Source organism: Triturus cristatus, chromosome 7 (assembly GCF_964204655.1).
Source record: "Triturus cristatus chromosome 7, aTriCri1.1, whole genome shotgun sequence".
NCBI classification, from domain to species: domain Eukaryota; kingdom Metazoa; phylum Chordata; class Amphibia; order Caudata; family Salamandridae; genus Triturus; species Triturus cristatus.
The window spans coordinates 1,450,383,425-1,450,406,092 of record NC_140590.1 but is presented as its reverse complement, the minus strand read 5'-3'; the positions used below and the strand labels follow the sequence as shown (position 1 = coordinate 1,450,406,092).

At 46.9% G+C, this 22,668-nt stretch overlaps 1 protein-coding gene across 1 annotated transcript in view; it reads right to left on the bottom strand.

Moving 5' to 3' along the window:
- Positions 1 to 22,668, bottom strand: part of CTNNBL1 (catenin beta like 1) — a 460,868-nt gene that overhangs the window by 222,218 nt on the left and 215,982 nt on the right. The window contains exon 9 of the mRNA XM_085619195.1: positions 17,216 to 17,274. Within this exon, the coding sequence (XP_085475321.1) occupies positions 17,216 to 17,274 (59 nt within the window). The remainder of the gene's footprint in view (positions 1 to 17,215; positions 17,275 to 22,668) is intronic.

The window sequence follows — 22,668 nt, the reverse complement described above, 5'->3', positions numbered from 1 at the left end:
CTAGCCACAGTTTCTGCAGGTTGACATGTTAGTGTCGCTGATTAGACCAGAATGTTGTGCTTGCTACAGTAGATTAGTAATCCTTTCCAGTCAGCTGGATAACATGCATATGTAGTAAGTTTCTTACCTTGTTTTAGAATTTGCAACCATTGCCCCAGGAACTGCAAAATACAAATTGTAAGACTTCCTGTGTCACATTGCAAGACTGTGAGACTTGACGATGGGATGAAGTAACCAACCCAGATGTTGGCTGTCCTTATCTGGACGGAGTTGTAGCTTTTCGTATGAGAGAATAAACCTCTCCAATGGCCATAGTACCACGGTTGCCAAGTGCATATCAGAGCAATGAAAATCGCTGATGTTGGTGCCTGCTGCTTTTTCCTGTAAATATCCCTGACTTTCTCATGTAGCATTGCCCAGCGACCATGCATGTGGGTAATGGGAATAGACATTTTGGAGTCTTGTGGTGGCACACAGGTCTACTGTTGGTAGTTGCGCAATGGTGGAGGAATTGTTCAGAACCTGGGTGTTTATCTCCATTTCATGGGGGTCCTGATGGGTTCTGCTGAGATGAGCAAAGTCATTGTCCACTCGTTGATGATGCTCTGCTAACATGTTTAATCGATTAGCGTGTCCAATGTCAAACTGTTGGGGCCAGCTTTGGCAACTGTGGAGAGTGTTTGCCTCCTGGTTTTGTAGTAATACATCATGGTCGTATTATCGGTTTCAATTAGAATCACTTTGCATGTGAGTCCGTTTTAAAAGGCACAAAGTGTTAGTTGTATCGCCATGAGCTCCAACACATTGATGTGGAAGAGGCTTTCCTGCAGTGCGGTGGTGTTGATGGTTTCCTGCACCTATCGATAACCGGGATCTTCAAACTGTGGGGCGTGTCACCATGGGGAGGGGGGGGGGATCTGGAGGGGGCTTTACTCCCATATCAAAGAAATTTAATAACTCTCCTGGGCACAAAATGTGCATGGCCTGAAAACAAGCCCATCCGCCTCTAAAGAAAAAGACTAAAAAAAGCTTAACCCACACAATTTTGATAGGTGTGTCAGTGTCATTGTGAGAGTTAGTGTTGTATTGGGCTTCCTTTGACAGGCATTTGTGGTTGTAGTGGGAGGATCATCCATGGCAAGAGTTGGGCAGTTATCTAGAGCAAAGGAGCATTGCAGGTGCAACAGAGAAAGAGAGGAATGAAGCGCAGAGGGAGCAGACAGGGCGCCAAGGGAGAGCTGCAGGAGCCTCAAGGGATGGTGCACTGCTGGAGAATTAAGGAAGGGGCTCTTCCGAAGCCAGTGCAGATGAGGTGATAGTACATTTTGAGTGGCTGAGAAGTGAATCCGTCAGGAGCCAGGGAGAGTTGCTAAATCCTTGAAGGTGGGGGGTTCGGCACTGACATGAGCCGAGGGAGCAGTAGAAGAGAATGGGGGAGCGGGGGACAACGAAAGCTGCAGGAGAGCGGGTGGGGAAAGTGCTGTAGGGATCCTTGGTCTTGAATCTTCAGGTCTGGCAAGATGGAGAGGTTGTGAAGCGTGATCCCATTCAAATTAATGGGAAGAACATTTTTATTTCCAGTCAACAAAGGTTTCCAGGGTGAGTGACCCCATTCAGGTTAATGAGAAATGTTGCTTGTTTGAAGGGTAAACCTGACCACTTGCAAGGTGACACTCGAGAGGGAGGGGAGTTTAGCAGCATGTCTTGGAAGGAGGGTATGCTGCAAGAGTCTTGAGGTTTACCATGGTGGTAAGAGGGAGGGAAAGCTGCACGAGTTAGTGGGGGGGGGGTAGGCAGGAGACTGTGGGGGCCTGGCAGACACAATGCAGGAGTCAGCAGTGAAAAAGGGCTGATGGAACCTGGAGTGACGTGGAAAGACCAAAGGCCCACTCCTTCACCCATCAAGCCCCAGTACAGTCCCCACTGTGCAGTGCAGTAAGAATACCTAATACTCTCCCACACCTTCCGTGCACCCACAAATTGAATCAACTCATGCCTGTCAGCTTAAGGGGGATGGGGGATGAAAATACAGTTTAATAAGAGGGGCTTGGTGTTATGAAGTTTGAAGACCACTGGACAAATGATCTACATAGTAATAAGTTGCTCTTTTTTCACCGTTGTAGTTTGTGATTAATGACGGCTACAACAATGCTAGATCCCCCAGTCCCCATTGCCTGCCAAGTCATTCCTGGAGGAGATGCATGTTTAACCTTGCTAGACTAGAGCAAAACATGAAACCATCATTTCTAAAAGTTTCATTATCATGTTCAAAGTCAGAGGACGTGATTTCTGGCAAAGAAGAAACATCCTCTGAAATACCATAGTTCTTTGGGAATGGCTTTCTCTGTGACTGCATTGAGTGTGGTCGGTCCATAGAAATAGCTGAGCTTATGAGGACACTGGAGAGGTTTTTTGACACCGATTTTGAAGCCAAATCTGTGAAAATGTCACACAGTATTAACTTATTGAGTGTAGGTGAAGCACTGTAAATGAGTTGTATCTTATACCAGCCAGTCATCCAGGTATGCTAACACATTATTTAGGTGTATCGTAAATGCGCAGTCATTATTGCTAGACATTGGAAAAACAGTTGCAGGGCTGTGGTTACTTGCATTGGTAAGGCTTTGAGTTGATGAAGTGCCTTTGAGTACTAAGCCTAACTTTTATTGTTAGGTGGGTTTATTTCCTCTGGAAACCATTGTTCTGCTGTTGATGCTGGAGGACAGCAAAGGCTTTATTGTGTAACTTTTTTCAGATTTTTATCTACCTGCGGTCCAAAAAAAGGTGGTCCTCAAAATACAGATTCACTGTGCCACTGGATTCAAGCTATCCTGGCTGATGAGGGGTGAAACTCCGAAACCGGTCCTAGGATGTTTGTTTCCGGTCCAGGGAGGACCTGGCTTGGCAGTTAGGGCTGGACTGTTCCCATGAGGCGCACAGAGTTCCAATTTAGCGTACACATCCATAGCTTACATCTTGCTGCAAGAGCCGCATACGATGTGTTGAAATCTGTACGTTCCTTCGGAGGAAGGGGTGAGTATAACATCTTGGATTTTAAAATGTAAGCATGTGATAAAATTAGCAAGCGATAGAGGAAAGTCAAGCACTCAAAGTATTGTAGCATAGCACAGTAGATAACCCAATTAACTCTTCACAATCTAACCCTCAGATAATCATAAATACATTTGCCATAAGAATATTCACAAGGAAGAGCACTTATCTGGCTGCTGATCAGTGAAAAAAGAGGAAGTGATGTTCCTGGGGGTGCTCTTATTTGAAGAACTGTATATGTCCTCATTAGGGGAGGCAAGCACTATATAAATGCAACCCTTTTTCCCTTTTCTATCCCTCCGCTATCCTTCTCAATCCAAATAACTGACTAATATCCACCACTCAAATTACATTCATATTTCACCATACTAATTCACCATTAATCCTTTACGGGTTCTGGAGTAGCGTGCTAGTCGCCGAAAATGCGCTTCAACACCCCATCAGGGGTAACAAGCGCAATATATGTATGCAAACCTCTTTCCCTCTTCTATCCCTCTGCTACCCTTCCCAATCCAAATAACCGACTAACATATCATCCACCACACAAATTACTTTCATATTTCACCATACTAGTTCAACACTAATCCTTTAATGGGTTCCAGAGTAGCGTGCTACTCTCCAAAAAAGCACTTCAACACACTAACATGGGTAACAAGCGCTATATAAATGCTAAGCCTTTTTTCCCCTCTTCTATCCCTCTGCTTTCCTTCTCAATCCAAATAACTGACTAATATCCACCACTCAAATTACTTTCATATTTCACTATACTAATTCACCACTGATCTTTTATGGGTTCCGGAGAAGCGTGCTACTCATATACAAAAAAAAAAAACTTCAACACACCAACATGGGTAACAAGCGATCTATAAATGCAAACCTTTTTTCCCTCTTCTATCCCTCCGCTATCCTTCTCAATCCAAATAACTGACTAATGTCCACCACTCAAATTACTTTCATATTTCACTATACTAATTCAACACTAATCCTTCTTGGGTTCCGGAGTAGCGTGCTCCTCTCCGAAAAAGCGCTTTGACGCCTCGCCAGGGGTAGTAAGCACTTTATAAATGCAATTACAATGAGGTACAGTGTCAAGACTGATTTGCATATGACCAGGTCCAAACTGGGGTGGCATGGTGAGCAAAAGAATGATGGGTATAACCCAGATCTCTTGATTAGGGGTGAATGTTTTGATTTGTTCTGCGTTCCGTCCATCAATTGTGTGTCTTTTGCTTTCTCGCCCTAAGTGCGCCGGGTATGCCCAGACGTGGGTCCCTGGCTCACTGTGACACTGGATTCAAGCTAACCTGGCTGATGATGGGTGAAACCCCGAAACTGGTCCGAGGATGCTTGTTTCCGGTCCTCGGAGGTCCAGGCGTGGCAGTTTGGCTGGACTGTTCCCATGAGGCACAGGGTCAAGACTGATTTCCATATGACCAGGTCTAAACTGGGGTGGCATGGTGAGCAAAAGAATGATAGATTTAACCCAGATCTTTTCGCTGGGGGTGAATGTTTTGATTTGTTCTGCATTCCGTCCATCAATTGTGTCTTTTGATCAAAATACCGAAGGCAGTCCTATGAGGGACAGTGTAGACTGCGTCTGTAAGTCCGATATACTTAGCCAAGCATGGGAGCAAACAATTAAGCTTGTATTGACCTGCTTGGAGGCCATGTCCATAAGAAACCTAATGCTGGTGTTGGAAAAGATCTTGCACCCCGTCCTATCTCAGTGTGCTTGTAGGGCTATGGAATTTTTAATACACAATCGTGTTATGGCATTCTTCACAACACGTTTCCTTCTGGCACATTTCTTTTTGTTATCTTTATCAGGGGCAGCATGTCCACTATAGCTTGCATGAGCGCTCTTTCCCTGGCTGTGTGCACCACAAGAGAGCTCAGAGCCACATGTCCATAGGTGAACAAGGGCTCTTGAGGTAAGGGTTTGAACTTATTTTTCACTTTTTACCAATGACTTTAATAATGTCCTTAAAGTTATCTATGAGCACTTGGGTATGGTTGTCAACAATGGAAAGTACCGGGTGCTGAGCCCGGTCTTGGAAATAGTCTATTTGGAGAAATCTTCCAACTTTTCTTACACATACAATGGCATGTTGTTTTCTGCTAATGCTCAGACTATGACTGTATATCACGCCAAGGTGTCATCAGGCGAAGAAGCTTTAAAGACAAGTAACCTGGAGCATCCACCCTATAAACATGCCAAGCACCTTCCCTGCTGTTCTGCTGGCCCTGGATCTGAATAGGGGTCCCCAATGGAATTAGCATGCACTCTGCGATGGGGACAATTGTTTTGGAGGAGGTGATGCGATAGTCTTTGCTTTGAGGTCATTGGTGTCCGAGCCAGGTGGGGCCTCGAAAGTCATCACATTGTAAACCTGCATAGGGTGTCCACCCTCTGTCCCATCAATGCTAAATTTTTCCTTTTTTTTTTTTGTTGCAAAGGAAGGCACTACATGTAGAGCAGAAGCTTTCATTGTGGTCTCTTTACAGTTTACAGCCCCAATGTTAGTCTGACCAGAGAAACTTACTACTGCTTAAGAGCCAAAATATGTATGCAATATCTTCCATAAGCTCACACCAAACAAGTCAATCTCATATGTTGTGGCAACAGACTCTTCAGTTGCCATGATTCTGAAGAGATCGATGTACATCAAAGTCTGCTCTGTGCTAGCTTGAAAGTCCTCAGTTTCCGAGTTCTCCGGGGTCGAAATTTTCTTTTGATGCAAAAGAGTAAAAGAGCAACTTACGAGCCCATTGACAAAAAAGGCATACTTGGTGGAGTCTGCATCAAGGTGCTTTCTGAGCTTCAGGGAAGGTATCATGAGTCATCCTGAAACCCAAACTACCCCTTTGTGGAAAAACAACTTTAATGTTCCGTGCCCAACACTACACAGCCGGAGTCCACACAGCATGTGATATACAGTGCAACATGCTGCAAACATATTCTGATCAGCATCCTTCCAATTCTGATGTTCAATCCAGAATACCTCTTCTGAAAGCTAATGCATACCTTTGAATAGCTTTGCAATACATACAGTGGGTCAGTTGTAGAAACAGTGACTCTAGTTCAGGCCCTGGGGCTCTTTCTGAACTGGTGAGCTGGGAGAAGAATCGTCAGGACAAATCAGGGCCCATGAAGGGCTGATAGGTTTGTAGCAGTCTGTTAAATGCTGGGCTAATTTTTCAGTCTCACAAGCCAGGATCATCTGTGAGTGATATGTCGGTAAAGGGCACCCAGAGAGCAGTAGTAAAAATATGCAGATAGTCAAATTCCAAAAAGCTGGTAATTATACATGGCTGAGAATCCTTGGTGGCTGAGACGAATGGGGCACTCTTAGTCAAATGCTTCCAGGGTGCAATGTAGAGTTGGATCACTGAGCTTAATAAAAATGTATCCAGACTAACTACCTCAAATGGTATATAATACAAAAGTTCTAAACTAAAGAAGAGATTTACTGCACAGGGAGTACAACACTAAGTTGAAACTCTGAAAAAATGTGCTATAAATGAAGTTCTAAATTGTGAAGTGCGTATGTTCTTTTTCATTCAGCTGAAAAACATTTAGCTAAACATAGATTGCAATGTAAAAGTGTTTACATTGTTCAAGTTTTACAGCTTAATATGATCCATAATGTCAACATTGGCCATTACCTTGCTCTCTCGTGGTATCAACTGGACAAAAGCAAGTCCTGGAAAATGTCGGCACTGAAGTCTAGTGAAGGCAAAAGGTAAAATTTACTCAAAACTGAGGGTCACAAAGAATAAAAGGGAACACTGACACGGCAGAACTAAAACTGAAAAATGTAGCTGTTTTCACTCAAAGGATGATTATACAGAACTAAGGTCAAACTTAACCTCTCTTGGTTACCCAAGAGGAGCACTAATTGAATGTGTGTTGGTAAAGTGGTTTATAATTGGTAAGAATCGGCATGGGGTAGGGTTTTGTTGCACGTTTTCTATGAGGTGTACTGTGTGATGATGGTGCCCGTGTCACGCTTGGCTCATGTTGCAACCTTCTTTACTTTAAAAGAAACAAGCACTGGCATAGCTAATCGGTCTCACCTTTGGAATCTTATAAGTACTTAGCCACGCAGCACATTATTGTGATTGCTGTGCTGCAGGGGATTGGAGAGCTTCCGCACCAACACACGTAATTCGATACGGGTATGTAGGAGAGTCCAACTGTTGCCAACTCCGGGCTGCTGTTGAATTTTCACTAGGTTGACTGCTTTCTGCAGATGATAAACAGGTGTGGTTTTAAGCAAACCGTTAATGTTTTTCGCAGACTAACCTTTTCCAAATCCTCTACCAACAAACAAGCATCATGCCAGTTTTATTGATGAGCACTGACAAAAATATGTCTGACAGCGCAGTAAGCCTTGCCTGTCTTGCGTTCTCAAGGTGCACAACACACAGCAAAGTGCAACTTTCCACTAAACAAATCAAACCCACGAGCAGTGCCAGTCGCATCCAGGCATCATGTCAATATGGTTACCCCAATGAACAGCACACACCAGTAGATGGGAAAATGCGCAGATTGGCTGACGTACAGGGTCACAAGGCCCTGCACGTTGCTTTCCAAATTACTCATCTTGTGTCCAATCAAAACCAAGTGCCAATAACTACGTTGCCAGAATGAGGAGATGAAATTCATTCCATTGATTCGAAAAGACATACAAGTTACTTACTTTCGGTAACAATGTATCTGGTAGAGACGATTCTAGCCACGGATTCCTTAACGTATAATTATCCCCAGGCGTGAGACTGGACCCGGAAAACTTTCTTTGCCCCAGCGTCTGTGCGCGCTGGGGGGAAGGGTGGGGAGGGGGGCGATACCACACGACTCCACCCTGACGTCAGGCGTGACGTCTGCGAGGTCACATAAGCCCCACCCCGGTGCCCTGACATCAGTTTTCTTACGAGAATTTTTTCGCGCCACAACCCGGAGCCATCACAAACAAAACTGTGGAGAGTATGGGAACAGTGTGCGAAAAATCAGTGAAACAGAAAAGAGAGAAACGAAAGGTGAGAGACAACACCAGTTGGAAAAGTGCCAAGCACCAAGGTACAGAAGCCATAGCGGTGAAATCCTCAGCAGTGAAAGAGCAGAGCACTGCTCTGAGGAACACCTTTGCAAGCTAAGGCGACATCCTCCCTGGCGGCAGAAGCATGTGAAAAACGCCATAGCAGAAAAGAAAGAAAGAGAGAAAGAGAGAAAGAGAAAAAGAGAAAAAGAGAAAAAGAGAGAAAGAGAGAAAGAGAGAGAGAGAGAGAGAGAGAGAGAGAGCGAGAGAGAGAGAGAGAGAGAGAGAGAGAGAGAGAGAGAGAGAGAGAGAGCGAGAGAGAGAGAGAGAGAGAGCGAGAGCGAGAGCGAGAGCGAGAGCGAGAGAGAGAGAGAGAGATAGAGAGAGATAGAGAGAGATAGAGAGAGATAGAGAGAGATAGAGAGTGAGAGTGTGTGAGAGTGTGAGAGAGTGTGAGAGAGAGAGAGAGAGAGAGAGAGACTGCAATCACAATCCATAACAGTGAAGGGCAACAAGCCCGGAACAGAGGAATAACAGCAATTCACCCCCAGACAACACCATCAAGGAGGGCCGTATCCCCTGAAAGGAGAGAAAAGGCCGAGGTACAGGCAAAAAAAATTACAACGCAGAGGACTGCAAGGGAATCAGAAACCCCAAGCAAGTAAAAGGGAGAAGAGTAAAAGCAGGCCCCTACACTCGAGAAAAAACCAAGGTGGAGGGACGCAGAAGCACACATGAACCAATCGACCATGCATCGTAGGGGAAGGGGTGTAACAATCAAGCAGAACGAAGCATCCTGTCCGGGAAGAAGCGAAGGTGACACCCACAGAAGACAAGCCACCCAGAGGGAGGCGAGTGCAGAAAACTAAACTGAAGGTCCTCGCTGAACGGGGAGGAAGGGCGGGCCGTGAAGGAATCTGCAGCTAGAATCGTCTCTACCAGATACATTGTTATCGAAGGTAAGTAACTTGTACATCTGATAGAGACTACTAGCCGCAGATTCCTTAACGTAGAATAGATACACTAGCCATACTCCGAGGGGAGGAGGGCCTGCGAGAGAACCTCCCCAGTAGGAAGAAACACAGTGCCCCAGTAGGGGACGTGCCACGGGGACAAGAAGGGCGGCCCAGCCCCCACCAAGCAGGAGTAAGCAAGAACAAGGCGAAGGGAAGACCAGAAGACCCCAAGCCCATTCAAGGTACAACGGCCACAAACCCTCGTAGGGACAGACAGCCGCAGAGGAGCACCCAGGAGGAAAAGAACGACCCCAACTCCAGGGAGAAGAAGTAGAATCAGAGGCAGAGCCTGCCGTAGGAAAACACACAGCGACAGAGAACAGCTGAACAGGCATCAGCCGCAAGGAAGCAGGCAAGACAGAAACGGCTCCACAGCCAAGAAACGCAGGCATAAGAAGACAGGCACAGGTGCGCAAAGCCCCAGCAGAACAAGAGGCAGGGGCACAAAGGAACACAATAAGGGCCATGGACCAGAACGAGCAGGCGTGCGCAGCCGGCAGCTGAAAGCACCATGGAGCAGTACACCCAGAACGAGCCAGGCCGAGGGCAGAGGCCAGGGAAAGTCAGAATAAGCCCCAAAGGAGGATCGTTCAAGAAGACACACCCGACCCACGAAGAGAACTGGGACCAGCCAGAAGAGAAAAAGGGAGAGACACGGAGGACGGACCCAAGCCGTCAACCAGAGCACAGGAAAGCCAGGAGAAACCCAGCCCCCCTGGAACACCAGACAGAGGACCAGGCCGAAACACCGGACAGGAAGGCGCAAACGCCACAACACAACATTGTAGACAGCATACCAAACTGGTCGAGTGATGTAGTGAACACAGAGAATGACAGAACCCGGAGCAGCGCAAGCTGCGCTCAGACAAGATACATGAGACCACACCAGCGGTATACCGTGAGGCCAGGAAAGGCAGGGAACCCGAAAAAGGGGTGACCATACCTTCCCAGCGCAGGACGGAGCAATGCAATAGCTACAAGTACCCCACATAGGGTATGATACGTCCCAAGAAAATATGGGAACACCTCTTAGGGAAAAATCCTGCAGCAGAGGACAAGAACATAAAGGACCTGCGATAGAATCACAGACCGCTTGCCAAGCAGCCAAACAAAAAACATACAGAAGGCCCAACCTGAGGACACATACGGCGTACCAACAACCAAAGAACCACAAAAGCCAAAGGGGCTGTACCAGCAGCCAACAGCACAAACTGAAGGACCCTGAAGGCACGCCAACCCACACAGAATACACAGACGGTCCAACCGAACCACTAGACCCTCGAAAAAGGGGTGGGATAACGCCGCCCAGAAAGTAGCAGAGGACCATCAAGCCAAGTCTACGGAGGGGGAGGAGGATGGAGCCCCGCAAGGAGCCGCTGAATTGTGGCATCCGCATAGGTGTTAAACAAAAGCACCCCATCAAAGGGCAGGTCAATGAGGCGCTCCCTAACATTCTCAGGGAAAACGCTATCCCTCTGCCAAGCATGGCGACGGAGAGCCACTGAACTTGCCATTGTACGGCCGAGAGCATCGGAAACAACCAGGGGCGAGCGCAGAATAAACGTGGCCAACTCCCGGCCATCCATCACATGGCGCCGCAGATCAGCGCAGACACCTTCTTGAGAGGCAGAAGACAGAAGGGACTCCACGGAATCCCACAAGCTGGAAGTAGCCCTGGCCAACACACAAAGCATGTTGAGAGCTCGCAAAGCAGCACTAGAGGAAGCGAAGAGGTTACGCCCCCATGAATCCAACCACCGGGCCTCTCGCGACGGAGGAAACAACACCAAAGGTAAGGAAGGAAAAGCAGTCTGCAGAAGAGGGCACTGGGTAGAAGGGTGGAAAGAAAGGCAGACTGGATCATGCGGAGCAGGATGGTGGGGGTGGAGGAGCGACTGGGGCACCGGATCCCCCGTGGCAGGACGCCTCCAGAAGAGAATTATGGAGCGAAGCTTTGGAGGGAAGAAGCAGCTTCCGTCCACCAGAGCCCTGATGGAGAACCTCCAGCAAATGGTCCGCATGGAATAGGGTGGCGGGGTCGCCCATGTGCAAAATGCCAGCGGTCGTGAAAATGGCCCAGCAAAGGCTGCACTCGCCTCTGTAGGACGTCGTGGGGGGGGAAGCAATTCCTCTGTGGGTGACGGCTGTAAACTAAGCCGGCCATCCCCGAGTCCAGCTGGAGGAACAAATGGCAAGCCCCGGAATAGTGGACGATTCATAGACGAGTGAGGGACCTGAGGCGCCTCTGAGGAAGGCTGGGGCTGCTGGGACGGCGAAGAGCCCTCCCTGGAAGACGCTGGGGAATAGGCAACGACACGGCGTCCCGTCTCTGGGGAAGAAGAGACAAACAGTTGACGAACCTCCGGAGAGGAGGGGGCCTCTGGATACGACCCGGTGCAATAGAGCCCGCCACAGGCGCCGGCGTGACATCGACCGGCGCCGGAGGAGACGCTGAGATGACCTCCTCCACCATTTGCGCCCTAGGAGACTGGGGCGGGGCTGGCTTCGGGTCGGCGAAAGAACGGCGCAGAAAAGGCGCTGACTCGACCTCCGACGAAGCAGCCGCTTGCGTGGAGAGACAAGAGGGACCTGGGGACGAGCCCCGGCCACTAGCCAGCACCCGCAGCGCCGCCAGTGCCGACAGCCATCGGCGCCTGAGCGGCGTCAGCTCGGCTTCTGGCAAGGCCGCCGCTTGCCCAGAAGACCGAGGGGGACTCGGGGGCGAGCCGCGAGTCCCAACGACCTCCCGCGACACCACAGGGACCCCCTCGGGGTTTGCAGCGAGGCAGAGGAGCCGTGGGCCGAAGAGGGGAATCTCGTAGGGTCGCACCCCGATGACACCACATCTCCAAACCCTGAAGCCAAAACAGTCGGCGCCGGGGCCGCTGGCAACGCCGCAGAAGGCCCCGCACGTGGCAAGGAATCCGCGGACGTCCCAGGAGGAGGAGGGGCTAAGGAAGCCTGCAGAGCCGCAGCACAGGCCTCCATCTGGGCCCTGGTCGCCCCGACGCTGGGAAACAGCAGATAGGGTGGCGACAAATGAGGCCGCATGTCCCACGGAGAACAAGCGCCCTCCCCAGATCGGGGACCAGGCCTTGGGGACACGCTATAAGACTTACCGACGGGTAAGTGATGCCCTAGGGGCCTTCGCGACGGGCGATGTCGGAAGCGGCGATTCTTGGACCCTTCCGTGGGGGATGGACGCAGGGATGACACCGATCTGGACAACTGGTCTGAAAGGAGCTTCTTCCGGCGCTCCCGCCGGGACTTCGGCTTCAGATGCTGTCAAGCGTCGCAGTGTGTGGAATCATGGTGCTCGCCCAAACACCACATGCAAATAGGATGAGGGTCCATCACCGACATCTGACGCGCGCAAGACGAGCACGCCTTAATGCCCGAAGGCATTCGCACACTGTCCCACAACGCAAAGCGTGAAAAGAAGGCCTGAAAACAGGTCAGGGACACGATCCGGATCAGCGTTGCACGCGGAAAAGAAGGAAATTGATGTCAGCGTGCCGGGGTGGGGCTTACGTGACCTCGCTGACGTCACGCCCGCGGACGACGTCAGGACGGAGTCGTGTGGTACCGCCCCCTGGCGCGCAGAGATGCTGGGGCAAAGAAAGTTTTCCGGGTCCAGTCTCACACCTGGGGATAATTCTACGTTAAGGACTCTGCGGCTAGTAGTCCCTATCAGATAGCCGGATTATTAAATAAATGCCCCTTTAATGGCCATTTTACAAACACCAGAAAGCGTAGTATAGTCAGCAGCCTCGGAATATCTTACAATTAAGAGTAGAGGATTTCATAAACAGCTTTCATGTGCCAGGAAAGAATGGGATTTCTGCCATAGTCCTAACATGACAAAATGTTCCTTTGAACACACGCTGCAACACTACAGCTGTTTACAAAACTGCTGATGTGGGAACAACATAACCCAGCCATCACCTAGCAGGAGCCATCACCCATATGAAAACATTTTCATAAACCCAGCAAGGCCACTACTTTGGTGCCCCAGACCAATCCCTTCCCCCTTCTTGGCCACCTGTCAGCACACGACCCCTGAACCAGGAGAGAGGCCAGACCTCAGAACAGAAACAGCAGTGTCAGGGTTGGATTGGGATTAAAAATCAGCCTGGGCACGCTAAAAAAAAGCAGCCCACATTTGCATATTGCCTGTCTGCAAAACACTGCTTTTGCGAAATGTTATTAAAAAGGGTGGGGGGTTGGTTTAAAAAAAAAATGCACAGATTAGTTTACACTGCTAAAACACACTTGAAAACAAGTGAGGCCACTTTTGCTCAGGCCCTCTGCCCCCACTCAATATGCATATATTAATGGGCCGGGTCAGCAAGAGAAAGGGAGTGACACCTCTGCCATTGAATAAAGGGAGGTAATAGACACCCACCTACCTCCAGAAAGGCCACTCAGGCACCCACTGGGCCGCTGGCGGCATCGAACAATGCAGAAACCGCCCAAATCGGACCCTCAGGCTGCACAAAAAAGCAGCCAACTGCTTAAATTTGGATACCGGCCCCTCAGGCATTGTCCGAGAGCCCGTGTTACCAATCCGACGCAGAGCACAGTGCCCAGCAGCAGGCCAACTGGGTGCTGTAAATAAGCACTGAGGGCGGACTCGGGAAGCACGCAGGAATAGAGAAAAAGTCCTTCATAATTGCATCACCCGCTCGTTTAAACTCCGCAGACCTGAAACCATGACAAGTTGGAAGACTCATTATCCATTTAGAAACTTATGAAGTCGGCAGTTGTGTTGGCTTACATTTCAGAGAAAGTACCACGGTACTGGTCAGTCAAATGCCAACCCGCTGATAAAAGGCGATTAGGTCATTGTGCTAAAAGAAGAGCCTGGTGCACACAGCTGTTTAGTTTATTGGTGTTTATCACACATCCCATTACCAGAGCAGTGCAGCTGTTTTAAATCACAGCATGACTAAAACCATTTCGCTGGCACATGCGCACTAACGCATGTGCTTCAAGAAAAATGCCTGCCTGCCTGACGTTTGTGGCAGTGAGCTACAAGCGTCATGTCAGGCAGGCAAGCAAATGTGCTCTAAAAGGACAAACGCCAGTCCCAAGCACACCTAAGATGAGCATGAACTACACTGCAATTCCTAAAATGCATCATGAATGACACAACAGGAACCTAACTTTGCCTGTATTTTGCAGCCCTGTCTACAAGTAACATTACAGCACAGCATAGGCACAGAATATTAGTCCTTGCTCTATAAAGTGTGCAACAGATATACGTAACACTGTTTGATGATCGCGTACAGTATATTTTGAAGCGGACAGCTTTTTGTCGCATATCGCTTGCTGCATTACGATGATGCACTCTGCTTCATACATGCTGTGATGCAATAGTGTGTAGGGCTCGTTGTCTAAAATAAAGAACCCACTTTAATAAACCAACAGCATGAGTTGTTTGCTATGTTTGGGTAAGACGAAATGTGAGTGGGGGCAATTAAGTGCAGTCATACATATAGAAGCGTTCCATATTGGAAGCTAAAGTCTCGAGCAGAGGGTGGGTAGAGACTGGGAACAGTTAATATAACTAATGTTTTTAAGACATCTTACTTAGCATTGCTTACAAAGGGACTTAATTGAGCTACATGGGGGAGGAAGACCAGGGAAACGCGCCTCAGCCCTGGCGGGTGGAGCTCTCTGAACTGCTGATCTCTAGAGCCCGGGCTTCAGCAGACTATCCGGGGAGCTGTGAGCGCCTCGGCACATCCATGTGGAGAGAGCGGTCCACGCTGCTGGCCCTCTCCCGCCCCTATCGAGCTTTGGGCACCAGTAGTCTGGGGCAGCGATCGGTGGAAGTGCCTTGAGCTGCCCGAGGGGCTGCCAAAGTGCCCTGCCTCCAGAGGCGAAGATGAGGGGAAAGTAGTAACAGAGGACAAGCGTAAACAAGCACGGCAAATGAAGCGGTCCAAACGCGCAAAGTAAACAACACTTAACACGAGCTGAGGCAGGTCAACCCAAAAAATGAGTACTCCGCAAGTATTGTGAATCCCATGAAGAATAATAGCACATGTAACAGTACCAGTCTGTATGGGAGGTAACAAAGGTTAAAAAGGAGGGACTAGTAATCTATTTCACCAATCTAAGGCTGGTATTTACCAAGTACAGTAAGAGAAGCCAATAGAAAAGATGGGAGGTGCTTGAAACTCCTATTCTAGATACAGCATGCCTCGCAAGCAGCACATGCGCACTAGCTAGGTGCGACTTAAAAACAAAGGATGAAAAGGGAAAAAGGAAGGCACAACCACTTTTTTTGTTGACCAAGGAAAGATTTCCTCGGCTTCAAAGCTCCTGATGCTTTGACCAGAAAAAGTTACAGATGATCGTCTTAAGTGTAGAGCCTACAAATTGATTTTGAATTTTAGTGTGCAACTTAAATCTCACACTCACAAGTGCCATTTATTTTGTGGGCAGTATCTGACTTGCCAGGTACACCGCTTTTCTGGTAGCTTTAATGGAGAACGACCTGAAGATATTCAGGACTGGTAAATCATCAGGAGCTTTGCTACTGGTAGGAATTACAGAACTACTTACATAAATCAGATGTCTCTTTTACCCTTATCACATTAAAGGTTAGTGTTACAGAATTTGCTGTTCTATTTATGGGTGGCCTAATATACTTCTGGGTACCAAATCGTGATTAAAATTATGTGCCTTTTTACTGTATGGTGGACTGGCATTCAGCACTCACTTAGGCCGCTCAGAACTAAAGTTAAGAAGGTTCCAAATGCCCGTCTGCAACAAAAAATACTGAGGCTTCAGAACTGCACTAAAATTAAAACCATCGCCGACGAGCAGAGATGGTTATATATAATAAAGTCGACTTAACATGTCGGCTACATTAAAGCAATTGTTTTAATTGTTGCTGGAATAATGTTGTGTCCATTATTATCCTATGACAATTCAAAAAAGGTTGAATTTCAAAAGTAGTTATTTTTATTACATGTATTCTTTAATTCATCTAACTATTGCCCAATAATGCCCTACCATCTCTAGTCTGAACCCTCCCCATCCTTCTACACTTACAACCATGAAGTACCCTAATGCCACCCCTTTTCTGAGCCTTAAAAACCCTTAATATCTCTAAAAAAATAACCTTTCATAAATCCTACCAACTGCTTACTACCCCTTAATGCAACCCTTCCCTGAACCTTAAAAACTCCTCATTACTCTTTTACACTACCCATCCTTGAAGTCTAAAAACCCCAACCCAGCCCTTAATGCTACTCTTCCCTGAGCCCTTTAAATAAACCTATACGACCACTTAACACTACTCCTCTCTCACCCTATAAGCCGATAACCCCATGCTCCTGTACATCCCAGAACCCTACCTACTTCTTAACAGTACCCATTCCCTGTATCCTAAAAAGCATTACTAGTTCACTGCCGCCTTCCACAACTCATTGTTAATGCTCCTCTCTATCTTACGAGAAGATGCCCCCTTGCCAGTATTCCCAGTACATACCCCTCTGCCCAATAAGGCACAATATTTTTCGATTTGTTTGGATCTACAACTCTTTTCATTTTAATATTTCAATAGATACCATTTTTAACAATAATTTCGCTGTATATCTGTTCCACACAATATTTTTACTACAAACTGCAGAATCAGGGTTGGTAAGGAGGAGTGAGATAATCTTTTTAGCCGATGGTTTCACGGACGCCTTCAAGAGCGCTAAAGCCAAAGCAGAAATGGACTACTAGGTTTTACGCATCAGAGTCTGAGACCCTAGGGCCAGGATAAACAGATTTTAAAAAGGGCGTGTAACGATGATCAAACACTTGTTTCAGACATTCACCCACCTGGCCTGCTCTATTACCAGGTGTTAGCACTTCATTTCTGTAGTCTCATTTTCAGAGAGTAATTTTTCATACAACTGCTCCATAGCAGTTGAACTTTTCGAGGAGTACCAGCTGGGAGTCATGCATACTAACACACAACTGCTGATTCAGCATGCCCCTCTCATGCAGACCCACCCTCTCAGCACATCTGTCTTCTGCCCACTCACCCCTAATTAAAAAATGTCCATGAGGATACCGCCCTCAGACAGGCAAGAGCGCGCTACTCACCGATAACTGCTGAAGCAGCACGTCAATGCCATCCAGTTCCCCTAGCAGCTCCCGCGTCTCTGCAAGAACAGACAAAAAACAAAAGAGGGTCCAAGATTTTACATCACTTGAACATGGATATATCAAGGCTGGGAATCAGCACAGCATGACAGAGTTCAGAGGCATAGATGGAAAGAAAACATGATATTTTGTAAGCATCCAAACATGAATAAGGGAGGTGTAGGGAGGTCTAAGGATCGCTAAGAAGAATTGTGCACGGAGGACAGAAAGTGAGACGAAGACAGAAAGTGAGAAGAGGAACAAAACAAGTAAATAGGGCCAGAGGACAACGGTAACGCGGAAGTTGGAAAAAGACAATGACGATGAGAAAAGAATCTAAAATGAGAGGGAGACCACAAAAGATAACAGGAAAAGGTGAATAAATGGGGAGGAGCAGCAGAAGGCAGTCAGGGGAATATAAATGTAGGGAGAATGAGCCGGACAAAAAAGCAAGTAAGGAGTAAAAGCCAGGAGCCCAAGGCAAGCAGAAGCATTGACAGAAAAGACTGAAGCAAATACAGGGTGCGTACAAGAGAAAACAACTAAAGATAGGGAGACAGCATCACAAAGGCTGCAGAGACAGGGAGTCAGAGGGACAAAGTAAGTGATTGAAGGATCTAGGCTGCGAACCAAGGCGAAGATAATGTTATTTACATAGAGTATTTAGTACATGACTTCATATTTTTATATACAATCTGTGGTGGAAATTCAGTGGACAAAGGAAGCCAGAGAGAGAGAGTGAAAGGGGAAAGAGAAGTGAAAAAAGAAAGAGGATACAAATATGAGGAAATTAGGAAGACAAAAATTAGTGTACTATACAGAGAAAACAAGACAAGAAAGGTAAGGAAATGGAGGAAGTGAGTTAAAAGAAGAAGCCTCCAGGTAAGCTAATGGAGATAAAATAGGAGGAGAAAGTAAAGGAGAGAGAGTAAACTAAGCAGGATGGAAACAACGATAAAAAGAGGCAACGGGAAGAAAATTATGCGATAGGTTCATAAAATTATGTGACAGGCGGGAGCCAGAGGAAACAGCAATAATTGGGGATAGAAACAGAAAGCACAAGGAGTCAGTGAGAGAAAACAAGTGGGAGCAACTAAGCATTAGAATTTGATATGGACAATGGTGAAAGCTACAGGAAAACAGTGACTGAAAACAAGAAGCAGAAGACGAAAAGGGAATGAGAGCTAAAACATCACGGGAAGATGGGAAATCCTGGGGACAAGAATAGAGCAAAAAGGGGGGGTAAATCAGAAAGCTGTAACCACTGTAAGTGGAAGGAAAGCAGAAGACCTGGAGGAATTGAAGATAAAGTAAGTGGAAGTAAGTTAGCAACTACGGACAGAAATAGCAAGCTAAGTTAAGGAAGCAGACAGAGAAAGACTAGGAGAGGCAAATGCAAAGACTAGGCCATATGGAGAAAGCAAAGGCAATAAGGGACAAGGTGGGTATTGGATATGGAAAAAAAGGCAAAATGTGAACGTGGCCAGCATTGGGGAGACATAGGGAGAAAGAAAAAAAGAAAAAGGAGATTCACAAAAGTTGAGAAGATGGATAAATGGATAAAGCGGATGAAGGACGGAGAAAAGACAAGTGAAAAGATTGAGCTAGAGGGGAAAAGGAGCTTAGAAAAAGGTCTACAGGGAGTATGAAGGAGAAAAGTTGTGTGGTAGAATCTGAGTGAAGAGCCGTCTAAGGAGACAATCCAAGCAAAGACAGAAATCAATCAATTGAGAAAAGAAGTTAAGGATGTGAAGAATAGAGAGGAATCTGAATTAGAAAGTTCAGACTGTGAGCCTGAGGGAGAAAACAAGTAAAAGGTAGAGAAAAGCAAATTAAGGAGGTAAAGATAAAACTGGAAAACCGGAGTGAAAGGAGAGCAAGAACGACAACCGGAGCAAACAAAGGGACCAGAGGAACAATGGGAACTGAGCTACGGAGCCAGACTGGGAAGTTGAAAGAAAAAAAGGAAGCTTGGGAATGGTAAGCAGCAAAAACAAGAATTTGCAATGCAATTGGTCTCGCAATTACGCTTTTAGTTATGTTTTGGTTTTTAAAACATAAATAAAAGGCACTCATTTAAAATGCCAATAGCTTAAACAAGCGTAAATGCGTGACTGATTACATTGCAAATGCTTGTTTCTGTTCTTTCCTGTTTCCCGTTCTAAGACGCGCTCCGTGATGCCTCGCGGAGATATGGGTTTGAGATTAGTTGATGCCCTCACTATTATTTGTTTACCTTCCTTATGTACGTGTCGCAGTTGAACATGATTTCATTGAATGACACACAATGACATGACATCGGCAAGACAGCATGCCCCATATGTGCCTTGTTGAAAATAAGGATAAGTTTCCTTGAACTTATTTCAGGAGACCTTCACTGATGACGTCACTGTGGAAACGTTGTCGTGATTACCACTGAGACAATCAGAGCGTCGACACATGCGCACCTTGAAACAAGGGTTGCAGTCAAGAAGTTGTTTGTGGGCATTGTTTTGCCTTTTCAAAAGTTTGGCACGCACATAACTCTGTTTACTTTGTGTAACTTCTGGACACTGTGGCTGTAGAACTTGTTCTAATGAACACAGGTGAGTCGATGTAAAGGTTTGTAGCACTGCAAATACGGGATTGATAAAAGCAGGGCTGGTAGCCTCTGGTTTTATTTTCGATAAAACCTTTTTCCTTTTGTTGTTGAGGCATGGGCTGTGAGATGTATGACCTGTACTGTTATTGTGTTCTAGGCTCTGCTCCTTGTACAGTGTATCGACTAGGGGAATCTTATTTGTTGCCTGATGACATGAACGCGTATCCATAATGTGCCCCTGTCAGAAAATAGGGGTGTTTGGAATTAACCTTTACGGGGTCTCCCATGTTTGCGGGTGAGTGGTGAGAGGAGAGACAAGCTGTCGGCATTGCAAGAAAGAAAAAGCTGTCGCCATTACGTAAATCCGGCACAAACTGTCTTTAGCCTCGTGAAGGCAAGCTGAACGCTTTATGAAGACGTCGAGTCTACCAGCACAGCCATAAGCATCATATCAAGAGGGTCACAAGCAGGACTGTGAAAGCAGGACAGTGAAGGACAGGTAAAACAGTACAGCTGTGTTTATACAACTGTATCTGGTGTCGAAACTGTGTGTAATATAAAACTGAATCTTGAGTATAAAGGGGGCAACCCATATATACTACCTGACCTGGGTCAATAAGTACAGTACAAAAAAAGTATGGTCGCGGTAGCGAGCTTCTTTTTGTGAGCAGTAAATTGCAGTAGCAAAACACAAAAATAACACGTTGTGGCATAAATTCAATTTCTTTACTTTGTTGGAGGACACCGTTGCTCATTCTGGTTATTGTGCAGTATATTACAGTGCTTTTGGTGCAGGTAGGAAACAAGCATTTACAATGCAATGGTCTCGGCAATATTATAGGTAGAGCTATTGGTATTGCTCATTATTTTTTTATCATTTTTGTATCCCTAATTAAATGGCATTGTCATTTCTATTGGCATTAGCTTTTTTTTTTTGCATATGTGATACCTATTGCATTAGCAGAGAGAGAGTGAGGTAGTGTGATAGAGAGAGAGAGTGAGGTATTGAAATAGAGAGTGAGGTCAGAGGTCAAGCTAGCGCTGAGTACGCTGTGCGCGAGCCTGGTCCTGCTGTTGAAAACAATCTAATAGACTGACAAATGAAAGCGCGACCATGTCTCACGCCGATGTTCACTATGTGTTGGATGATGAAAAGCTGAGCGCATTTATAGAGATAAAATTGGTGTGGTGAAAGCTTACCGCTTGACAAGCAACCGTCACATGTCATTAAATGCAAAAGTGAAAGAAAGGACCGAATCCTGCTCTGCAGATGGGCAGGTGTAGACCTGTCAATATCACGAACGTACGTGTCAAAATAATCTAACAAATAGACGTGTATCCATATCTCTTTGCCGGTATTTACTATGTGTGCGATTAGACTGAAAATGCGCTAAAAACAACTGAGCGAATCGCAGAGAATAAACTGGCGTGGATAATGTTTATCGCTTGCTCAGAAACCGTCTATGTCCGTCAAAGTCGAAGGGAAGACTGAATCCTGCTCTTCTTTCAAGCCGGTGTGAACCGGTCAATTACACGGGCGTACGTGTCAAAATGCATACGCTCACAGTGATGTTGGAATTTAGCAGGAGCGAGGGAAAAAAGACTATGAAAGGTGCGCCCTGTGTGGGGCTGCTAAAAAAAATCTTCCTAGACTGGGAGGCACTCAAAGGTGACGGAACATATCACGTCTGGGGGGGGGGGGGGGCATGGATGGCATGAATTGCTGTACATATCCCAAGGATGCGATAAATGGGTGCAAAGATTAACAGATAACCAAAAGTGTTAATCCTATACATAGAATGACAGATACAGAATGTGATTAAGTTAGCCCCAGTGCGCTGCAGTACATTTTGTTGGTCTGTGTTCACCGCCCACTGTCTCACACTGCGAGACTGTGGCGAGCATCTGCTGGGAGGAGACGTCCCCGTCCTCAGAGTCGGAGTGACACCACTTCACGAAAGACTTAACCAACAGGCTGAGGCGTCGGTCATCACCGGCACCGTCGCCATCGATTAGGAGCCGCTTACGGATAATTTCATCATCGGTGACAGCCCCCATGCCTTAGACGTCCTAAACCAAGAGAGTCAAGTAAGTCGCAGCAGTCACCGTAATCAGGCTATCACAACGCAAAAGTCGCCGAGCTGCAAACTGCCACAAAACCACACGTGTTACAGAGACCACCAAAACAGAATCAGCAGCCCAGAATTATTTGCTGAAGTCACCCCTAAGCTCTTCTGCTCACTCCATCCGGTGAAGCCTGCCCCGGCAGCGCCGCCACCAGCACAACAACACGGCGCTGGACGGATGGATCCTCACGGCCAGACTATAGCAAAAAAATGGCGGATGGAAGCTTCGAAAATTTTTCGGATTCGGGGGCGTGTTCCTGCTGTTCTAAAAGGGCGTGGCTAAAAAGTGGAAAGAACAGCAAGAACACGCCCCCGAATCTGAAAAAGACGGAGCCTATTTGGAGGGACGGCTCTCTCCTCCAATGGCGGGCCTCCGTTTAGGAAGCCAGCCAATGGAGGAGAAGCAAAAAGAGAGGCGGGCTAAATAGCCACTCTAGGAAACATTAAATCTTCCGACTTCCGGTTCTGCCTCCGGCAGGCCGGTAGTCCTCGACCTAAAAAGGGGAAGGGATGGTTGTTAAGTGGTAACGTGTGGGTGGGGGACAGGGAAAAGGTATTTGTGACATATATACATCAACATTGCACGGTATCAGCTTTTCCAGCCTTGTGTAGGTCAAGTGTTCCCAATAATACACATAACTCTAATGGACATGTAGTTATTTATAGACAATGTCGCCGGAGTTTGTGTTGTATGGGTGTTGTCGACG